Source organism: Typopeltis vanoorti, chromosome 16, assembly GCF_054136105.1.
Source record: "Typopeltis vanoorti isolate ZY-2024b chromosome 16, IOZ_Tvanoo_1.0, whole genome shotgun sequence".
Classification (NCBI taxonomy): Eukaryota; Metazoa; Arthropoda; class Arachnida; order Uropygi; family Thelyphonidae; genus Typopeltis; species Typopeltis vanoorti.
The window spans coordinates 13576863-13600207 of NC_143564.1; the positions used below are offsets into that span (position 1 = coordinate 13576863).

Below are 23345 nucleotides of genomic sequence, written 5' to 3' on the forward strand. Positions count from 1 at the left end.
TACAGGTTAGTGGTGTTCAGTTCAGACCCATCAAACATGTGCAAAAATGTCTACATGCATAAGGCACTAGAGAAGATTAGAGATACGCAAGTTGTTCAACTGTGTCATGTAGACTGCAGACAAGCATATACAAAGGAACATGCAGGTAGTTTATTATATCCACATATAAATGTGAGGTGTATCAGAAACAAAGTGGTAGAGTTCGTTGCCTTGGTCAGTATGTTATGACCTCGGACTGTGGGCATTAGTGAGACCTGGACAAACACAAAATCGAAATTGTTCTCTTCTTGTAATCATTTCCATGATAATGCCCATTCCTGTCATTAGCACAATTATATAACATTGTTGCTATTACACTCATATTCTCACCATTCCTTCCATTATAATTTAGTTTCCCTGATTTTCTCTGTTAGGTCTCATACCAGTTATTAGTTTTTCAAGACTCCTGACACCAAATGCATTAAGGTGTAGGCAGTCCCTCTTATACAAATCTAATCTTCTCTCAAACTCACTCCACACATCCAAAAACTTGAATCCATTCCTTCCACAGCCTACCCATTGAATCGTTTGCCATCACAGTCCTTCTTCTTAATTCATTTTTATCATATCGAGGTAAGATACTTAATATTTTCAGTTTCTCACTCTTCTAACAACCCTTTCATGTCCTCTTTCGTACTGAACTTATCACTAGTTAAGTCGTTAATACCTACAACAAATACCATTTCATTTACTTTTAAATTCTGTTTTTGAATTGCAAGTGCTATATTTTTAATTTTAGCTCCTGAAAAATTGATGTTATAACCTGCTCATCAACAGCATGTTTTATGATAGAGTCACCATATCAAATGATTATTAACATCTGACCTCCATGGAGTCAGAGACTCATTGTGTGAGGTACATACTATTGCACACAATACTCATCCAACCATTCTTTACACTGACTCAATGTGTCTACATTCACAACACACTCAAGTAATGCATTCCACTCACAAACCACTCTCCATGCAAAGAAACTTCTCCTCACTCCTCTGTTCACACCCTCTTTATACAGATTCCAGCGATAGCCTCTTGTTCTACCACCCTTTCCCATTCTATGAAAAATCTTTTCCATGTCAACCTGATAACAACCCCTGACTAGCTTATATGTCTCTATCATATTCCCCCCTATCTCTTCCTCCTATACACAAGGCTTTGTAACTTACATTCTTTCTATCTGTCCTCATACTCCAAATTTCAAAGACCACTGACCACTTTTGTGAATCTTCTCTGGACCCTTTCCAACATATTCTCATCACCATGAAAACATGGTGACCAATTCTGTGCACATCCATATGAGACTTGATCAAGGCCTTTTACAATGGCACCATAACCTCCTATTTCTGCATGTCAGGGTGCTCTGCATCATTACCATTATCCTATGTGACGTCTTCACAACTTGTGCAATGTGGCCCCTCGGGTACATATCCACCATCACTACTAGATCTCTCATCTCCTCTACTTCCTTTAAAGTTTCCCCACCCAGTGTATACTTTGTATCCCATCATTGCTTGCCAAATCTCAAAACATAACACTTTGCGACACTGAACTGACAGTTCCACTTACCTGCCCATTTATGCAATCTATTCAAGTCTTCCTGTAGGGCCATAACATCCGCTTGACTCTGCATTGCTCTCTCCAATTTTCCCGTCATCTGCAAACAGCTGCATATCACTAGTTAAACCCACCCCAATATCAGTAATATACAAATTGAACAACAATTTTCTCAAAACTTGACCTTGCAGCACACCACTAGTGACCTTCCTCTTTTGGGATAATGCCCCCCCCCCCCCCCCATGAACAACTTTTGATATCGATCTGACAGACAGTCACTGATACAACTGAGAAATCTGCTATTCAATCCTATCTATTTCAATTTCTTTAACACCTTGTTGTGTGGCAGTCTCTCAAAAGCTTTTTCAAAATCTAAGTATATACTCTATATGCATCTTCCTCATCCAAGACATTTGTCACCTCATTGTAGTACATAAGTAGTAAAACATGATCTAGTTTTAACAAACCCATGCTGATAACCACAGAGAATACTGCTGTTATCAACCTATTTCTGTATCCTACTTCTCACAATCTCTCTCTCTCTCTCTCTCTCCAGTACTTCAACATAACTCCACATATACAGATTGGCCTATAATTTGAAGCCACAGTCATATCACCACCTTTATGCAATGGAACAATTTTACTTTCTTTCCTCTCCCTTGGAACCTGTGCTGTTGTAGGACTCTTATTAAACAGGCATGCCAATGCTACTGCCAATTCCCTGGAACATTCCCTTAAGATGAGTGTTGATATGTCATCAAATCCTATCACCTTATTGATATCAAAGTTATTTATTTCCTCAAATCCCTCCTGCTCAATCACAATTTAGCCATCCTCTCCTATTTCCTCTACACTTAAATTCCTCATGATTCCACCTGATCAGGATGAAGACCATTCTAAATTGATCACTGAATAGTTTAACAATGTCTTCTGCAGCAGTTATCATTCTATCATTTTCATCCATTAACATCATCTTACCATAAGCATTCTTCCTTCTACTTCCCACATATCTAAGGTTTTTCTTTACCCGATTTGCCAATTTCTGCTCATACTGCACTTTTGTTTTCCTTACTAACTGAGTCACTCTCCTAACTTGTTCTTTATACTCTTCATGTAACTTATTATTACCAGTATCCAGATTTCATGCTTAAGTTCTTCATCCATCCATTTTACACCTACCTTATTCAGTCTTTTGGCATTTGGAATACATTCACACATTGACTGTTATGTATTTCTTTGTCAGTTCTCAAGCAGCATTTATTTCCTTACTGCTCGACTCCTCTTTCCATGCTATAGCTCCAAGCTGTCTCCTCAGCTTGTCATAATCACCAGTCTTATAATTCCACATATATCCTTTCTTCATAGAAGTCTTAGTAGATCTACTACCTGCCCCCCCCCCCCCCCCATAATGTATATGGCTAGCCACAACCCAGGTGTTCACTTCATGATGACTCTCCCCAACTGGATTAAAGTGCAAAATCCCACTCACAATTACATCCTCTGATGAAATGATCAGATCTAAAACTCTCAATCCTCATGCAACGTCCTTTACATGCTACCTGAGATAGTTATCTCTCAAGAACTCGAGAAATTGATTTTCCTTATTCCCAAATGTTATCCCTTCATTTCAATCTACACTGCCATAATTAAAATTGCTCTTAATAATTACCTTTTCTTTGTTCACTAACCAAAGTTGATTATACATTTCGTCAATACCACCACAATCCACATTTGCTAGCCTATAGCAAAACCCAACTAAATATGGCTCATAACCATTTCCATTATTGTCTTCTTTCATGTCTACCTTATGTGGATATACAAGGGCAGGGGGTTGGAAAGTTCTGATAAACACCTAGAACAAAAATGATATTAAAACAGCTGATATATAACTACAAGAAAGAACATATGCGAATATAAGAACATAAGTTACTTTCACAAGTCTGCTACTAGTATGTTCTTTCTTGTGGTTATAACAATTGTTTTAATATCATTTTGTTCTAAGTGTTTATCAGAACCTTTCAGACTCCCCCCATAATGCTCCTGCTATCATCAGCACTCTCCCTCTCTTCTTGTCCTTTCTATCCTCAAGGAAAGCAATGTCCTTCCATTTCTATTCCCGTTAGGATATTATCTTCATTCAAGTATATTTAACTCATTCTGGTGTTTTTTGGTGAATAAACTCAATTAGTAAAAATATTTCATCCCCCTTATTTGTGATACTTCTGGCATTTGTATATAAACACAGCAGTTCACTTTTAGTCTATAACCAGTCCCACACAAGATACTTATTGGTTTTGATTTCCCCACAACACCTGCCCTTGTCCAATCACCTTCACCACTGCTTACCACATATGACACATAGTGCAGGTGTTCTATTTGTTTTCAAAGTGCAATGAGATACTGTGTCACCAAACTCACATTATTTCTTATTGTGCAGCATTATTCAGAAAAAAATACAGATTTATGATGGCATAGATATTCTGTAATAAACCAAAATTCTTCATAAGCAGTTTATTTTCAATTAATACACTAATAAAGGAAAGATTTTCTCATAGAAATTTTATCACTTTTTTTTTGGTCAAGTGTTTCACACATCTCTCTCCCACTATCAAAAATAATATATTAAGTGAATTTTAATTTAAATATCGGGTATTTTTTAAAATATTTAAAAATCTAAATCTAGAGTTAAATACAGGTTTGAAATAGAATTTAATAATATAATATATAATCATATATTAAAATAGTTACCTAAATGATGAATTTTCAAGAATTCCTAATTTTTCAAGAATAGCATCAGGTATGCCAGGATATGCACATATTGCTTCTGACACATCAGACGGGATTTCTTTATTTACAGTACTTGTTACTGTATTGCTTTCTTTAGAATCCTCAGTTTTTATAATTTGTTGATTAGGGGAACAGTCTTGGTTTTCGATTATAGTTTCTTTTTTAACCTATAAAATGAAAACAGCAATAAAATATATTAAACTTGACAAGAAATTATATTTATAGAATCTTTGATGACTTATACATGTCAAATATATAGAATTTTATAACTAAATTCAAAACATGAATAATAAGAATGATTCATGAAGCATGTGACTACTATCTCATGTCTCGGTCACAGTTGAGGTGATATGATTACACTATTAGAGTTCAAAGGAACAGTTACAAAAGTTGTGTAGATAAAAAATAATCTTCTCTTCTTCTTCCTAACATGGAATTTAGGCCAAGTGGCCTGTTCCGGTCTCATGCCATCTCTTTCTTGGTCTTCTGATTCTTCTTTTTCCACTTATTTTGTATCTGTATAATATTTTTGGTAGTCTGCTTTTGATTTAAATTTTTAAATCAAATGGCTAGAATATTTAAATCCATTCGATTTAAATATTCTAGCCATTTTTGTTTATACTGTCTTATGTAGTAATTAATTAGTTTTATTTTCAGGGATTGTAAGATTTCTTCATTTGTTTTGTGGTCCCACTTGTTATATCCAGCTGTTTTTCTGAGGAACTTCATTTCTGCTGTTTGAATTCATTTTTCATCTTTCCTTTTCATGGTCCATGTTTCGCTTCCATATAGTACAGTTGGTTTTGACAAGACATTACATAGTCTGATTCTAGTGTGTTTTTGTACTAGGGATGGCTTAAATATACTATTTATTATGCCATTTACTTTGACAAAGTTTGATATTTTAGTGAATATGTCTTTTTCTTCTTCGCATGATAGATCACATCCCAAGTATCTGAAAGTGTTTACTTGTTCTAGTATTTTATTATCTATCACTATTTTACTTCTTATTGGGTTTTCTCCTTTGAATGCCATTATTTTTGTTTTTCCTTTCGATATTGTCATATTATATTGCTTTGAGATATCATTTAATGATTTTAATGATCTTTGTAAGTCATCTTCTGATGTAGCTAATACTATTTGATCATCTGCAAATAGTAGTGTATCTATCTTCATTTGCAGGGTCATTTGTATACCAAATGGGTTATGCTGTTTCCAGATTGTTAATATTTCATTTAATATGTATTGAAAAGCAGAAGTGAGAGGGTACATCCTTGTCGTACTCCTCTTGATATATCTTTCCATCCTGAGATGTGTTCTAATTTAACTACTATTTTATTTCCTGTATATATTTCTTGAATAGATTGTAAAAGTTGGTTTGGTATGTTCAAATCGGTTAATATTTTAAACAATTTTTGTCTACTAATTTTGTCAAAGGCTTTTTCATAATCAATAAAGGCCACTTGTGTTTCTTTTTGAAATTCTCTTCTCTTTTCTATTAATAATTTTAAAGTAAAAAAAAAAAAAAATCAGCTAATGCCTTTTTATTCCCATATATGGGGAGTAGGCAAGGCCATTTAGCCCTATCTAACTTTTGGAGACTGAGTGGGCAGTTCAATCTCCACTGGTACCAATCAGAGATAGATGGCCCAAGGCTATCACTAATTAAGTGGTACACAGTGAAGAGAGACAGCTCAAATGCGCCACCATCTCATGGTCCCTAACACAATGTATTTAATGTCTGAAATAATGTGGGTTCTACGGTCGATTTTCTTAAGTTTATGGGACGAAAAACCCGAGTTTACGGGAGGAAAAACCTGCTTGCCTGTGCCAGAGATCGACTAACTCGGGAACCGGTCAAAAAAAGGCTTAGAAAAATTTCTTCTAGTTGCCGACTAGACTCGAAACCAAGTCTTCCTTCGTGCGGCCAACCGCAGTGGTGTGCAAATGCCACATCCACTGAGCTAGACAGGCTTTTGTTTTGTGAGAATTTGTTTCAAATTTTCCCATTCATCTTCTATGTCACTTAATTCATGTGTGGTTTCTGTTTTTAAGTTTGTGCATTTTTGATATTGTTGTCTAACTTGAGGATCCTGTAATGAAGAAATTTTGTAGCTTGGCCATAAAAAATAATAATTAACAAAAAACATCATGAACAATTAATAGTACTCACTTACCAAAACTAAGAAGTTGTTAGAAAGTCCAAGTGGTAAAGATCTCAATGCTTTTGTAGTGTTTCACATTTTTCTCAAATCTGAAAACCTGCTGCAATGAAGAATCTTTGTCTGTTCCAAAGAGCTCTGTGCCTAGCATCAATAACATGAGAAGCAAGGCCAGACTTGCCAGATTCCAAAAATGTAATATACTCTTGATGAGATTACTAGTTGCAAAAATTAAGTTTATATTTAAAAATAGCAAACCATAGAACCAAAGCAACATTATTAATATAAAAAAAACTGAAAGATATAACTACAGAAACATAATAGAAGCAGACTTAAAGAAAATAACCACTGACAATGTAGAAAATACATGAAAAATGAGCAGAACAGTTTTGGTAAATGCTGATGCATACAACAATTAGAGCAAACAATGAGTGGATAATTACAGAAATTTTGAAAACATTAGAAGGGCTGCAAAAAATACTCTGAACAGAGAAAATACAGAGGAAGATAAGCAACATTATAAAAGACAGGAAAACAAAATAAATAGAATCTGTAGATCTATTAAAAATGCTTCGTTAGAAGAAAAAGCAAAAATGTGTGAAGAAGCAAAAAGAATGATAGCAAGACTGTACACAAATTTATAAAAGAATTAACAAAATTGCCCTAAAACAGACCACTAAAAATGAAAGATAAAAGCAATATTGAAACTGGAATGATTCAAGAGATTAAAAAAATTTGGAAAGAATATTACCAGATGCTTTTCCAGAGGGAAGAAAACTGGAAAAATACAAATGAAGAGATAGAAAGAGAAAGAGCACCATTCACAATAAAACAAAAAATTTTGAATGCAATAAACCAAATGAACTTATCTACATCACCTGGTTATGATGAACTTCCTAGTGAACTGTGGAAATATGGTGACATAGCAGCCATCAATTTCCTGCTTGAGTGTTTTGCCTGTAAATGAGCGTGTATGATGCAAGGTTCAAAAGTTCGAAAATTCAAAAAAATGAATGACAACGAAAGTGTGATGCAAGGTTCGAAAGTTCGGAAAAAAGGCATTACAGAGGAAGCATAAGTGAAGCAGTAATAACCAATTCTATGAGGATTACAAAGACCATGCAAGGAGGGTGACTTGGTTGGTAAGGGTAGCAAAAGTAAAGTATGAGCAGCAGTTAGCTAATGAAGCTAAAAAAAAAAAGTCCTAGGGAGTGGGAGTTCTTTCAATATGTAGCCAGCAAAAAAAAAAAAAAAAAAAAGAATTATTATGGAAAATGACATTGATTGGAGAAAATGGTATAAGGACAACTACTGTGGAAGATATAGTGGAGATACTTAATGAGCAGTTCATAAAGGTCTTTCATTCTTTTGAATGCGACTTCATGGAGAGATTCATAGCAGTTGTATGGGGAATTGATCAAACTTGATGTTAATAAGGCTGTGGGACTTGATAATATATCACCATGCATTCTGAAGGAACGTGCTAGGTAAATGACATCTGCCATGACATATTTTTTTAATATGAGTCTTGCACTGGGTCAAGTTCCAAAGGAATGGAAGGAGAGCAAGATTGCGCCACTTCATAAGGGAGGTGATAGAACTCAGGCATGAAATTATAGGCAGGCGTGCGCTAGTAGTATACGGTGCCTGTGTGCAAAATTTTAGTTGGCGCCTCTATCCCCCACCCCCTCCAATAAAAAAATCACTTTAAAAAACGTTTTTTTTAAAAGTATTTCCTCCTCTTTGGTGCCTTTACTATCCTGGTGCCTGTGTGCATCGCACACATTGCACATATGGCTGGCGTGCCCCTGATTATAGGTATTATTTCTGTGAAAATTCCCATGTTACTCGTCTAAAATAAACTATTATTTTAATGGCTAATATAGCCTACTTTCGTTTGGGAATGTCCCTTTTTTTTACAATGTCATTAGCTCTTTACCCAAAATTTAGGACATTACTGAAGTGTTATAAAACTAATATATGAAGAATAATATAGGAGGAAAATTTGGACATACCTTTTTTTGGATGTTGTTTTCTGTTTTCTTATCCCAGCGATGTGCCTTTATCTGCTGTTAAAGGAAGGGAGTTTTTTGGAAAGTGGAGGTAAAGTATAGTTCGCCCACCGATTTGAGGTCCCTCGAAACTACTGCGCATGTCAGAAAAAGGAGAATCCATTCCAATAATAGGGTAATCAGTCTGTCTTCTGGGATGTAATAATAAACAAACTGAGTTTGTTTATTATTACAGGTCGGAAAATTTAGCTTTTCTTTTACGAACATTGCTGTTTTTAAAGTGTAACTATTTTGCTTGTATAACAGTTGGAAAAATGTACGTAGAGTGTTAATACGTGCAAATACTGCGTTCTACATAAAACAATGTCACTTCGCTCCATGATAAGTTTCCTTTTATTCTGAGACTTTTTAAAACAAAATCTGATTTCATGAAGTATTTTCCTTAAAGTTTCTCTTTTCCAAGGAAAATTAATCTTTTCTTTAAGCACAGGAATCAATTTCGGAACAGTTGGCACTCTTTTCTCGACCACGTAAAATTCGTGAATAGCTCTTCTTATAACGTCTACATCAAAATCATTCAAAGCTACGGTTTCGATGGTTTTCTTTCTCTGGCGCTTTTTTTTTAGCAGATTTAAATTTTGGCTTACCTTCACCTTTTGATTCCCTACAAATTCTTTTATCAGTCGACCCCGATACGCCCGCCTTTGCACGTTTAATGACTTGAGAAAGGGGAACAAGAAGACGGCCTTCTGACGATTCTTTTTCGCAGAATGTCAGCACATTATTCAATATTCTTTTGCAAGAGCTACCAAAACGTGTAACAATAGAACTTGTTGACTGTACTGGATCCATCATACAAATTAATAATAAAAAAAATAATGCAAAAAGAGAACAACAAAAATCAAGCTAGTACTAGTACAGCGACAGACAAGAAAGCACGTGATTTCACATGTTGGCGACCAATTCGTACATCCTTCATTTCTTTCTCCCCTTCAGCATGAATCGACTATTCTTGGCACAAAGCCAAGAAGGGATCTAGAAATGGTGGGCGAACTATAATGTGGGAGAATTATTTGAAAAAAACTTGGGTTTTTTTATATGTATAATATTATTAAGGGTGGGTAGAGTGTGTTAGGGAGGAGGGGTGTGAGAGAAGGATCTGAAGATAGAAATTTCTTTCGGGGAAGAGGAGAGATTTAAGGGGAAAAGTTGGGATGGGAGTAACAGGGTGTGAGCCATTTCAACAGGCGTTGTCTTCGGAACTCGTGGGGGAAGTGGAGTCTATGTCATGTCGGCTAGATGTTTCTGTCTTTGTGTTGTCTCCTACTGGTTGGAGTCTTGACCTAATTTTTATGTTATGGAGCTTCCCACTATCAGAGATTATGCAGGTGGTCGGTGGAGTTTATCGAGTTTGCGTCACATTTTATGGCTATTGTTTCCAATATTCTAAGCACTGTTTTGTTGTCTTGTATGTCTAATATTACGGCTTTGTCGATTTGCTGGGTATGTTTTTGTTCAAGGGCATGGACTGCTATTTCAGTTTTTCCTGTACTTTGTATTATTATTATTATTATTATTATTATTCCTGATACCTCCAAGGAGTCCGAAGACTCATCGCAGGAGGACACCTACAACTGTCTCAATCACTACACCAAATCTCTACTATGAATCATCTCTGTCAACGCCATCTACCACCCACCTCCCCCACCACCACAACTAGCATTTTTAATCTGTAAATTGCGTGTGTTCTGAAGGGCCAATTTGTCTGTATATGAGATGAAAAACCCGAGTTTCCAGGAGAAAAAACCCTGCAATTTCCGTATGAGATCGGCTAACTCACCTTCGATTGAAATCATCCAGATAAAGATTCCTTCCGTCGCGACGAGAATCGAACTTAATCCTATTCCAATCGAAGGGCGCAATGTACCGTCGTTCTTTCAATTGTGCTACAGAGGCGTTTATATCTTGTTTTTATCCTTTGTATCCTGTTTTTCTTTTTGTTGTTGCGTTTTTTATTGTTTAAATGTTCTGTAATAGGGATGTTACAGTCACGGAAGTGTTCTTGTAGTCTTGCCCATAAAGACCTGATAATAGAACCTGTGTAGGTCACATTACAGTCTTTTTGGTGGGGAAATTTGTAACCAATGTTGTGGTGTGTGCGAGATTTTGTAGGTTTTAGAAGTGGTGCCAATTTTTGATTTGTGGGAACACCAGCTTATAGTCAATGTGCTTGAAAATGTATTTGTAGGCTTTGTATGTGTTCTGGATGTATGGCAGTTTGATAATTTTTTGTGTTGGGAAGTTTGTTTTGGTTGTCATGTTGTTTTGCCTGGTTTTTGCTGTCATTATTAACTAATAACTAATATATTATGCCAACAAAACAGAAAAAACAACCCAGCAAATAAATAAAATATAGCTTTGATGTAGTTAATTAATTTTATTTCATTTATTTATTGTAATTTTATTTTATTTTCATTAGAGGTCAGGCCAGCAGAATAACCACTGATCAAATCATTGTCTCTTCAGCATACTATGTGAAATGTAATTTAGCTTGTATCTGTATAATATATATATAAATATATATGTGTGTGTGTGATGTTGACCCTCATATGAAGGTTGAAACATCGGGAAATTAAAATAATTATTTATAACACTGTTGTAGAGTCTATAATTTGTGTAAAATGAATGTTGATCACCATGTAACACTAAAGGAAAAGACAATAGATTCAGAAACTTCAAACCTTTATTACAAATTGTTATAAATAACTGGTAATTAGTTTACGGAATTAACAACGCATATAAAGTATATTAATTAAAAGTAACTTTAATGAATAACTTCTATATTTCGGCAATGTCACATTGCCATCTTCAGGAACATAAAGATATGGTATGTGCACTCAGGAACTAACACAAAGCAAATGAGGAAGAAAGCAAGAAACTAATATTGTTCCTAAAGTCCTAATGGTGCCCTCTTGTGGGCTAATTTGGTAGTCTTGGCAGTTGGGCTGAAGTTCTCATAATGAAAGTCTCCCAAATTTGGGACAGTTTCATGCACCCAAATTTGTTGAGGTTAGGAATGTTTTTTAGAGCTGCTGAAGATTCTTTGAATAATCTTTCGTATTTAAACTTGCTGCGATGAATTATTTTTGTTTTCTTCCAACGGATTTTATGGTGGGTATCCAAGGCATGGTCTGCCAGCCCAGAGCGGCTGTACTGGTGAAACCAGATGTAGTCTTGGTGTTCTGAAATCCTGATATTTGTTGTTCTGCCTGTTTGGCCAAAGTAGGACAATTTGCAGCTGCAAGGGACCTGGTATACACCAGGTAGGTCTAGGGGAAGTGGTTGGTCTTTGGTAGAGCGGATAAGGGATGCCAACTTTTTATATGGTCTGTAACAGGAAGTACGGTCATATTTTTTGAGGATAGTGGTTATTTTCTCAGAGGTTCCCTGGATGTAGGGGATGGTGATAGACTTGGTGTAATCTTTATTGTGGAGGGGGGGAGGGGGTTGTGGTTTACAGGTTTTAGTATTTTTTGGGGTTATAGCCATTGGCTAAGAAAGTGTTTTGAGGATGTGGTTTAGTTCAATAGTCAGGGCCTTGTCATCTGAGCAGATTAATTTTGCCCTGTTATATAGTGTTTTTATCACCCCATATTGTTGTGAGGGGGGGGGGATTGCTGGTGAATGTATCTGCCAGTGTGGGTGGGTTTTCTGTAAACAGAGAAAACCAAAGATCCATCAAGCTGGCGGGTGATTAAAGTGTCTAGAAAAGCTGGCAGGTGATTAAAGTGTCTAGGAAGGGGAGGGTGTTGTTTTCCTCTTTTTCTAAGGTGAACTGGACTCTGGGGTGTTGGTTCCTATTAGGCCTTACACAAAACTATGAAGTTCAACAGCAAACCATTCCTCCTGTATCCAGATTGGAACCAAAAGATGCTCTCTCTCTCTCACAATTAAAGCAAAAGACGAGTCAAGGAATTGACAAAATCAGAACCGCAGACCTCCTAACACATTTTGAACAACTAAATCCTGTACCTCAAAAATTTGTAAACATGATATTTGACTCTGGTGCTATTCCCAAACAACTAAAAACCACGATAGTTACACTATCTACAAACATGGAAAAAGAAATGACTTTCACAACTACACATCAGTAGCTGACTTTCCTGTAAATTAATGAAAGACATTTATAGAAATATCCTTTGATTATTGATGTAAAAATACATCTATAATGCCTTGAAGAAAATATGTTTCATGAGGAAACATTTTTCCAGATACTGAATTCTCTTTTAATCTTTACTGTATTTCCATGTTTAAATTTCCATAGCTGTTTCTATTATTCATGTCAAAATTTCTGGAACAGTACACTATGCAGCAATGGAATGCAAATAAATAATTTATAGTTAAAATTAAAGAGGGGACAGCCATGGGTTCACCACTTTCCCCACCCTTGGCCAATTTCCTTATGGAGACATTTGAAGAGAAAGCCTCCACCCCACAAAAACCCACTATTTGGCATCGTTATGTGGATGATGTGTTTGCTATTTGGCCACATGGCTCAGACACACTCCACTCCTTCCTAGCACACTTAAACAACCAACACCCCAGAGTCCAGTTCACCTTAGAAAAAGAGGAAAACAACACCGTCCCCTTCCTAGACACTTTAATCACCCGCCAGCTTGATGGATCTTTGGTTTTCTCTGTTTACAGAAAACCCACCCACACTGACAGATACATTCACCAGCAATCCCCCCCCCCCCCTCACAACAATATGGGGTGATAAAAACACTATATAACAGGGCAAAATTAATCTGCTCAGATGACAAGGCCCTGACTATTGAACTAAACCACATCCTCAAAACACTTTCTTAGCCAATGGCTATAACCCCAAAAAATACTAAAACCTGTAAACCACAACCCCCTCCCCCCCTCCACAATAAAGATTACACCAAGTCTATCAGCATCCCCTACATCCAGGGCACCTTTGAGAAAATAACCAATATCCTCAAAAAATATGACCTTACTTCCTGTTACAGACCATATAAAAAGTTGGCATCCCTTATCCGCTCTACCAAAGACCAACTACTTCCCCTAGACCTACCTGGTGTATACCAGGTCCCTTGCAGCTGCAAATTGTCCTACTTTGGCCAAACAGGCAGAACAACAAATATCAGGATTTCAGAACACCAAGACTACATCCAGTTTCACCAGTACAGCTGCTCTGGGCTGGCAGACCATGCCTTGGATACCCACCATAAAATTCGTTGGAAGAAAACAAAAATAATTCATCGCAGCAAGTTTAAATACGAAAGATTATTCAAAGAATCTTCAGCAGCTCTAAAAAACGTTCCTAACCTCAACAAATTTGGGTGCATGAAACTGCCCCAAATTTGGGAGACTTTCATTATGAGAACTTCAGCCCAACTGCCAAGACTACCAAATTAGCCCACAAGAGGGCACCATTAGGACTTTAGGAACAATATTAGTTTCTTGCTTTCTTCCTCATTTGCTTTGTGTTAGTTCCTGAGTGCACATACCATATCTTTATGTTCCTGAAGATGGCAATGTGACATTGCCGAAATATAGAAGTTATTCATTAACGTTACCTTTAATTAATATACTTTATATGCATTGTTAATTCCGTAAACTAATTACGAGTTATGTCTAACCAACGTATAAGTCTTACTACCAGAAAATTGTTATAAAGATACGAAAGAAACTGTCAAATTTAATAAAACAAAAACGAAGTAGAAAAAAGGTGTCAGAAATGCTATGAATATTGACCACATTAAATATACAGATGATATTATTACTCTTGCAGAATCTAAACAACTGGACAAAACAATAAAAAATTTTAAATGAAGAGTGCAAAACTTTTGGAATGAAAATCAATCTAAGCAAAACAAAAACAATGAAAAGAGGAAAAAAATTCAATAAATTTAGAAAATCATATACTTGAACAAGTGAAGCAATTGTCATATCTTGGCAGTCTCATTACTCACAACCTCGAAAACAGAGAAACAATAAAATGCACACTTAACAAAGGATGTTCTAACATGAATAAATTAAACAAAATATGGAAAAATATCAGCATTTCAAAAAGCCTCAAACTAGAACTCTACTAAACTCTATTAAACCATTATTATACCTACAGCAACATATGGAGCCAAGACTTGGACACTTAGTCAGAAAGAAATACAGACAATCAGAGCATTCAAAATATAATGCTTAAGAAAAATAAATAAGACTCACTGGTCAGAACATAAAACAAATGAACAAGTCAATCATGAATTAAACTACAGAGAAGATATCATAGCTTATAATTCTTAAATAGCAATTAAGATAATTTGGACACCTCAAGAGAATGCCCTTTCAAAGATTAACAACTATAGTCTTGAATGGAATTATTGGAGGAAGACAACTGAGAGGCAGACCAAACAGAACTTGGCCATACTCTTGGAAGGAAAGGAGACAATTATTGAGCTTCAGGGACATGACATAAATGGCCAGAACCAGATGGCAAAGATTTGTTCACAGAGGACTCAACTGGTCATCTGATGGATGAGAAAGAAGTCTCGACATTCTTGGATTCTAGTCAAAGCAAAATGTGTGAAATGAAGAAAGAAGAGAGACAGTTTCCAAGCTGGTTTGAAGGAAGTGTATAGACTGAATTTGTGAAGAATCAATGCTATTTGTTCTGAGGTTCCTTTAAAGTATGGTATTGAAATCCTTTTAACACTGGATTGCAGTCTGATAGATGGATGATAATTATCAATAATTTTTGAATGGTAGATTCATTGTATCCATTAGACACCTGATTGCTTTTTATTTTATTCAATTCATCTAACAAAAGAGGATCTGAAGAGCAGATCATATGAGCTCTATATATAAGATTTTTGATAATATCTATCTTCTGTGATGAATGATGGGAGGAGGAAAAGTAAATGTATCTGCCAGTGAACGTTGGTTTCTGATAAACTGAAAATTCAAGATGACCTGTATGATTTCAAATTATTAAAGAATCCACAAAGGGCAGATGGTTATTGGATTCACATTCAATAATAAACTTGGTACAGAAGTAGTACAAAGAATTTATTTTCTCCAGAAAGTGAACTAAATCTGACTCAGTGGGACAATCAGTCAGAATTAATAATAGTTAATATTAATTAATGTTAGTTAATTAACAGTAAATAATAGTGAATAGTGAAGAACATGGCAGTGGATTTAAAAAAAAGTGTTTTTAAGCAGTGTATAGTGTGACTTCTGTCGTGAGTTATGCTACATTTTTTGCAGTAATACAAGTGGCGCTGCTTTTTTAGTTGTTTATATTGTGTTATTTTTGGGTTACTGAGAAGGTGAGTTCAGAGTTGGACGCATCTGGAGTGGAAGAGGAGAAGATAAGTTTTCGTTATTTACTTATTTAGTATAGTTAAATATAGTTTATATTTATATATCATGTAAGTAAATTAGCTTACAGTAGGGTGTATAACATAGTATAGTAGAGCATTTAGTATTTAGCATTTAGTTGTAGTAGTTCTTTGGCACTATTTGTATGATGGTGGCAGCCGCAGCTCCAATTACAAATGGCGTGTCACCAAGTCCTCCCCCATTTAAGGACTCTATTTTGCATAACATACTACAAGATTTTGTGGCATGCAGTGCTTGTGGTAAGTAGTCGTCCCGGCAGTTGGATATGTAGCGGGTGAGAGAAGGAGGAATGCATATATGTGCAATTTGTAGGCAATGGGAGGAACTTAGTGAGTTAGATATTACAATAACCGGCCTTGCTGCGCCAGGGGTGGGAGAATCTCAACCTACAGAGACGAGTAGTGTGATAGAGGGGGGGGGGGAATAACGAGCGGAATATGAATGAAAAACAAGAGTGGGGAGTGTGGAAGGCTTGAATGATTGTGAATTTTTCGGAGATTGTCTTGATTGGGAGGATGAATGGTGGGCAAGAGTGGCTAACTTGTAGAGAGATAGATAAGCTGAAAGAGGAGGTGGAATGTCTCGGGAATGAGATGAGAAGTATGAAAGATGAGATTAGAAGAATGGAAGAGATGAATGCAAGGCGAATCAGAGTAGGAGTGAGAGAGAGAGTTATGAGAATGATGGAATAGAAACATTAGAAGGCAACAAATGAGAGAGAGTTATGGGAATGATAAAACAGGAGAAAATAGAAACAGTAGAAGAGAGAGAATAAGAGAGCATTATGGGAATGATAGAAGAGGAGAGAGGGAATAAGAAGAATGCAAGGGAGTACTGGAACCAGGGATAGAGTGATACAAGGACAGTAGGTAAGCAGGGTAACACAGAGAGAAAGGGTTAGAGGAGAGAGAGATTGAGGGATTCAGGTGAGCAATCAAGGAACAGAGTGGTAAGAGGTATGATGTATGGAGACTCGATGATCCATGTGTGCAAGATAGGATGCCAGAGAAGTGTCTGCCTGGAGGAATGATAGAAAGTGTGACTATGACAATTAAGCAGGGTGAAAGGGTGGATGTGATGGGCACGAATGACTTGAGAGGCAGTGTAAATCGAGTGGCGAGAAATCTGAGATTCAAGCTTGAGGCTGTACAAAAGAAAACGCAACGAGGAAAGATTGTGTGTGTTATGCAGGTATGATAATGATGAGCTGAGCAGAAGAGCAGTAATAATGAAGAGCATAATAGCCAGAATGTGTCAAAAGAGAGAACTGGAATATGTGGATGCTTGGAGAGCATTGAGGACAGAATTTGAACTGAATGCGAGAGACTGCTTGCATTTGAATGAGAAAGGACGTAGACATCTGGAGAGAGTGCTGTTTTCTGAACGAGTCAGTGTATCAATGCAGGGAAACTAGAATTTCCAGGTTGGATGGTAGCAGGGGTGGCCTCTTGTGGGAATGACATTTTTATGCTTTATACTAATACCAAGAGTATTCGGAATAAAGGAGATGAATTGGTGAAGCTGATAGCATCAGCCTGGCCAAAGATTATTGGAATCACCGATACGTTCTTAACAGAAAATGATATAATAACAGGAACAGAAGTTGCAGGTTACAGCATTTTTCAGCAGGGTAGGAACGGAAAACACAGTATTGGAGCATACTGCTTATGATAAATTCTAACTTATGTCCTCTAAGAGTGGAGGATATGGAAGGCAGTAACGCTAATGGTTTTGAAAGCATATGATGTGAGGTAGAGGTGGGAAAAACAGGATGTTTAGTGGGATGTTGCTACAAGCCAGGGAGCACGAGATGTTTAGGCAGTTGAGCTTGGCAAGTGCAAGAAGAATGATTGTTATGGGAGATTTTAACTACAGAAGTATAAGTTGGGAAGAGGAAATGTATGTAGAAATAAGGGAATAAAATTTCTGGAATTCTTGAGGGACAGATGTCTTAGGCAACATGTAATAGAGGTAATAAGAGGGTCAAGAGTTTTATATTTGGTCATAGCATCAGAAGAGCTGATAATAACTGAGATGACATCTCTCCTCCCAGTTGGAGAGAGTGACCATGTGGTTTTGACTTGGAAGATGAATAGACATGCAGGAGTGTCAAAGAAAAGGGAATGTATGTGGAATTATAAGGCAGGTTATTATAACAGTCTTAGATATCGACTCGAGGCAGTTCCATGGAGGGCGGAATGGGAAGGCCGGGATATCATTAGTGCTTGGGAAATTATGAAGGAATATTTGTTAGCAGTAATAGTAAGCTGTATTCCACGAGTGAAGAAGAGGATGCAATTTGGAGTAAAGTGGATGACAAACAATATCAAACAGGAACTGAAGGTGAAAAAGAGGTTATGGAAGAGAAATAAGGAGAGAGGTGAAAAACAGATGCATGAAGAATATAAGACTCAGACCAGGAGAGCGACTAATATGGTAAGGAAGACAAAACTGGATTATGAGAAGAGATTGACACTAAGATCCAAAGAAAATCCTAGGGAATTTCTTAGCTATGTTGCCAGTAGGAGGAGAAATGATTGTGAAAGAATGACATTGTAGAATAAAAATGGGAATAGAGTGACTGATGCAGAGGTCATAGGTGGAGTTGTTCAATGAACAGATGTTCAATGGCATATGTAGCTAAAACCAATAAACAGAATGAGATCAACTTCTATATCGAGACTTTTGAAGGCATGGGGAGATGATTTCTGAGAAAAAAGATTTAGTACCAAAAGTCACTGATAGGGGAAATTTTGGCACTCACGTAGCCAAAAACAAGCAGATAATTATATTAAAGGCAGATAAAATGGAATAATAACATTTCGACAGTGTAAGTGACAGCTGCATCACACATTCCAGCTGTATATGTGGTGCGTTACAATGATAATAAGAATAATTAAACTAAAACAGCAAATTGTGAGAGAGACAGAAATTAATGTAGTGATTGAACTCACAGGAAATAATGTTTTATTCATCAGAATCAGGGTCCCCTGGACAACATACACGATTTTTAATGTGCTGACATTTCTTGTGTACAACAAATAGCATTTGGTGTGCGACTTGCTCTACAGCTGAGCACAAGGAGTCGGATTGGATGTTCATAACAGCCAGTTTTATATTCTCTTTCAAGACATGCAAGTTGGGAATGCCACCAATATACACAACGGATTTTGAATACCCCCACAGCCAAAAGTCACATGGAGTGATGTCCAGGGATCGAGGCGGCCATGCTGTCGGAAAGAAATGACTGATAACCCTCTCGTTACTGAAATGCTGGCGTAAAAGGTGCTGCACTGAACGTTCAATGTGTGCCCGTACTCCATCCTGCATAAAAATTATGGAGTCCAAACACTCTCTTTGCTGCAATGCAGGAATGACAAATTCCAGCATTCGTCGATAAATCTCTCCAGTAATGCAGCAGGTTACAGGACTTGTAGGGATAATACGCTTAAAAAAGTATGGTCCTATTATGAAATCGGCTGTGAAGCCACACCACATAGTTACTTTTGGAGAATGCAGTGGTACTTGCTGGATAGCTTGAGAATGTTCAGATGCCCAAATTCTGCAGTTGTGAGTGTTGACCGACCCATTCAGATAAAAATGAGCCTTATCACCCTACAATATTCTCCAAGTACAGTCATTGCCGTCCTCCATTCGGGCAAGAAATGTTAGCGCGAAGATCATGCGCTTATCATAATCTGTGGTAGTTAGTGCTTGCACAGTAGTGAACTTATACGGATAGAAGTGAAGCATTTTCCGTAAGATTTTCAAGACTACCATAAGCCATATCAATTTGGCGAGCTATGGCACGGGCACTTGGACCCGTACTGGACCCTGTGTCATTGACCACCACAGTAGCAACGTCTATTACTGTCTCTTATTGCACTGCTTTCTGCCCTATTCCAGGTCAAACTCCTAGTGATCCAGTTTCTTCAAACTTCTTAATCATAGCTCTCAGTGCTACAGCTGACATAGGATCTGTACGTAGGTTATGAAGCCTTCTAAATTTTCGAAGGGCCGCTACAGCATTGCACTGTTTAAGGTAAAACACTTTAACAAGTAAAGCATGCTGAGGCAAAGTAGGATGCATATTGACCACAATTCATTAGTCATTCAAATAACTGCCTGAAAGTTCCCAATCACTTTTTAAGTGGAATTGGTGGTACTGCTGCCACGTACACACAGTAAAATTTACATAATCCTTTTTACCTGCATTTACTGCAAATATGTGACTGCTTTTGGCACTGCCAGCACCAAAATTTCCCCTATCCACGACTTTTGGTACAAAATCTTTTTTTCACGGAATTCATCTGCCCATGCCTTTGAAAGTCTCAATATAAAATATCGTCTTATTCAGTGTATGTATTAGTTTTAGCTACAGATACCTCTAAAGAGGGAAAGTTAATTAATGGCCACCCTGTACTAGAGGGAAAGGGTAGGCCATTAATTAAACAGGTTCGAGGTTTAAGACGTGAAAGAGGAGAGTGTGTTTCAAATACTGGGTACTCTGGACATCAATAAAGCAGTGGGACTGGATGGAATTTCGCCAGTGGTTTTTATTATTATTATTATTATTATTATTCAGGCCTCAATGGAGTCAAAAGACTCATCATGGGAGGGCCTTTCTAAGAAACAAGTCTATCAAGACTGATCAAGGGAGATCCCTCCTAGTAAACACAAAGTCTATCATACCACTCCTTAAATGCATTGACCATTTTTGCTCTCACCACTCCACCAGGCAATGCATTCCATGGTTCAACCACCCTTCATGCAAAGAAACCACTCCTCACCCTCTTTCTCACAGTTTCCCTTTCCTAACTTCCAGGGATGGCCCCTTCTCATGACTCCTTCCTGCTATTCAACCAAGCGAAAGAACTCTCCAGTGTCAACCCTGTAACCACCTCTCAACAGTTTAAAAGTCTCAATCATATCACCCCTCCTTCTTCTATCTGCCAAACTCTGCAGTCCACACTCCCTCAGCCGAACCTCGTAACTAACATTGTACAGTCCCGACACCATCTTTGTTATCTGCCTTTGTACCCCTTCCACAGTTAATTTATCCCCTTCAAATCCTGGTGACCAGATCTGAGAACAATAGTGTAAGTGTGGTCTGATCAGAGTCTTATACAATGGAATGATAACCATTTTATCTCTGCAGGTCAGTGTCCTTCTCATTATTGCAGCAATCCTCTGTGTTACCTTCACTATCTTTGCAATATGTCCCCTAAATTTCAGGTTTCTATCAATCGTCAACCCCAGATCTCTTGTCTCCCCTACTTTCTCCAGTATAACTCCTCCCATAGAGTATGCAGCATCCCATCGATGTGTCCCAAACCTCAAGATCTTACATTTTGCTGCATTAAACCCGACAACCTCCATTCATTTGCCCATCTATCTAGCTTATTCAAATCCTCTTGCAGGGTTACCACATCTGCACTATTACTAATAACCCTTCCCAGCTTTGCATCATCTGCAAACAACTGAATATCCCCTTGCAATCCACGGACAATGTCATTGATATAAAGGTTAAACAATATAGATCCCAGTACTGAGCTCTGTGGAACCCCACTTGTAACCTTCTGCCTCTTTGATATTGCTCCATCACACACAACTCTCTGATACCTATCGGACAGCCAATACTGAATCCAGTTGACCAATCTCACATCCAGACCCATGTGCTGCAATTTGAATATCAGCTTATCATGTAGCACCCTGACAAATGCCTTTGCTAAGTCGAAAATGGTAGTATATGCCTTTCTCTCATCTAATGCTCTTGTAACTTTATCATAAAAGACTAGCATATTGCTAAAACGAGCGCCCCTTCACAAATCCATGTTGACTCTCATAGATAACATCACCCTAATTTGCACAATGCTGTATACGGTCCCTCACTACTTTCTCCAAGATCTTACTAACTACTGATGACACACAAATTGGCTTATAACTAGACACTTCCAGTCTGCTACCGCCTTATGCAAATGCTCTATTTTACCTTTCTTCCATTCCATGGGCACCTATCCCGTATCCAGACTTTCATCAAAAAACTAGGTCAAATGCACTGTCAGTTGCTTAGCACATTCTCTCAAAACTCATGGTGAAATACCATCCAGTCCTGCAGCTTTACTGACATCTAGACTACATAGTACTTGGAACACACTGTCCTCTTGCACTTCTAAACCTCGAACCTGCCCTATCCCCTCTAGTATTCAAATTGACTCCTCCAGGATGAAATACTCCAATAAAGTGTTCATTGAACAATTCCACTATGTCCTTTGCATAGGTCACTCTATTTCCATTTTTATCCCACGATGGCATTCTTCCACAGTCATTTCTCCTCCTACAGGCCACATAGCTAAAAAATTCCGTAGGATTTTCCTTGGATAAGGGCCAATCTTATCTCATATTCCAGATTCACCTTCCTTACCATACTAGTCACTCTCCTGGCCTGTGTCTTATATTCTTCATGCATCTTCAACTGTCTCCTTATATCTCTTCCATAGCCTCTTTTTTGCATGCAGTTCCTGTTTAATATTGTTTGTCATCCACTTTACTCCAAATTGCATCCTCTTCTTCACTCGTGGAATACAGCTTACCATTGCTGCTAACAAATATTCCCTTGCAATTTCCCAAGCACTAATGATATCCTGGCCTTCCAATTCCTCCCTCCACGAAACCTCTCCAAGTTGACATCTAAGACTATTATAATCACCTGCTTTATAATTCCATATATGTTCCCGTCTCTTTAATACTCCTGCATGTCTATTCATTTTCCAAGTCAAAACCATATGGTCACTCTCTCCAACTGGTGGGAGAGATGTCATCTCAGTTATTATCAACTCTTTTGATGCTATAACCAAATCCAAAACTCTTGAACCTCTTGTTCCCTCTGTTACATGTTGCCTAAGATTAGTCCCTTAAGAATTCTGAAAATTCCATTCCCTTATTGCTACATGCATCTTCCTCTCCCCAATTTATAATGCTATAGTTAAAATCTCTCATAACAATCATTCTTGCGCTTGCCATGCTCAACTGTCTCAACATCTCCTGGTCCCGACCCTCTGTGCTCCTTAGTCTGTAGCAACACCCCACTAAATATTCTGTCTTGCCCACTTCCACCTCACACCATATACTTTCAAAATCATTAGCGTCATAGCCATCCAAAGTCTCCACTCTTAGAGGGCATAGCTTATCACTTATCATAAGCAGTACTCCACCATCACGCTTTCCCTTCCTATCCTGCAGAAAAATGCTGTACCCGGCAACCTGTATTCCTGTTATTATATCCTCTTCTGTCAATCACGTCTCGGTGATCTCGATAATCTTTGGCCAGGCTGATGCTATCAGTGCCACCAATTCCTCTCCCTTATTC

The 23345-nt window shown here is 37.4% G+C and overlaps 1 protein-coding gene across 1 annotated transcript in view; it reads right to left on the reverse strand.

Moving 5' to 3' along the window:
- The window catches only part of LOC150097855 (inositol 1,4,5-triphosphate receptor associated 2-like), a 189834-nt gene that overhangs the window by 133200 nt on the left and 33289 nt on the right, over nt 1-23345 (reverse strand). The window contains exon 2 of the mRNA XM_090406610.1: nt 4339-4544. Within this exon, the coding sequence (XP_090262736.1) occupies nt 4339-4544 (206 nt within the window). The remainder of the gene's footprint in view (nt 1-4338; nt 4545-23345) is intronic.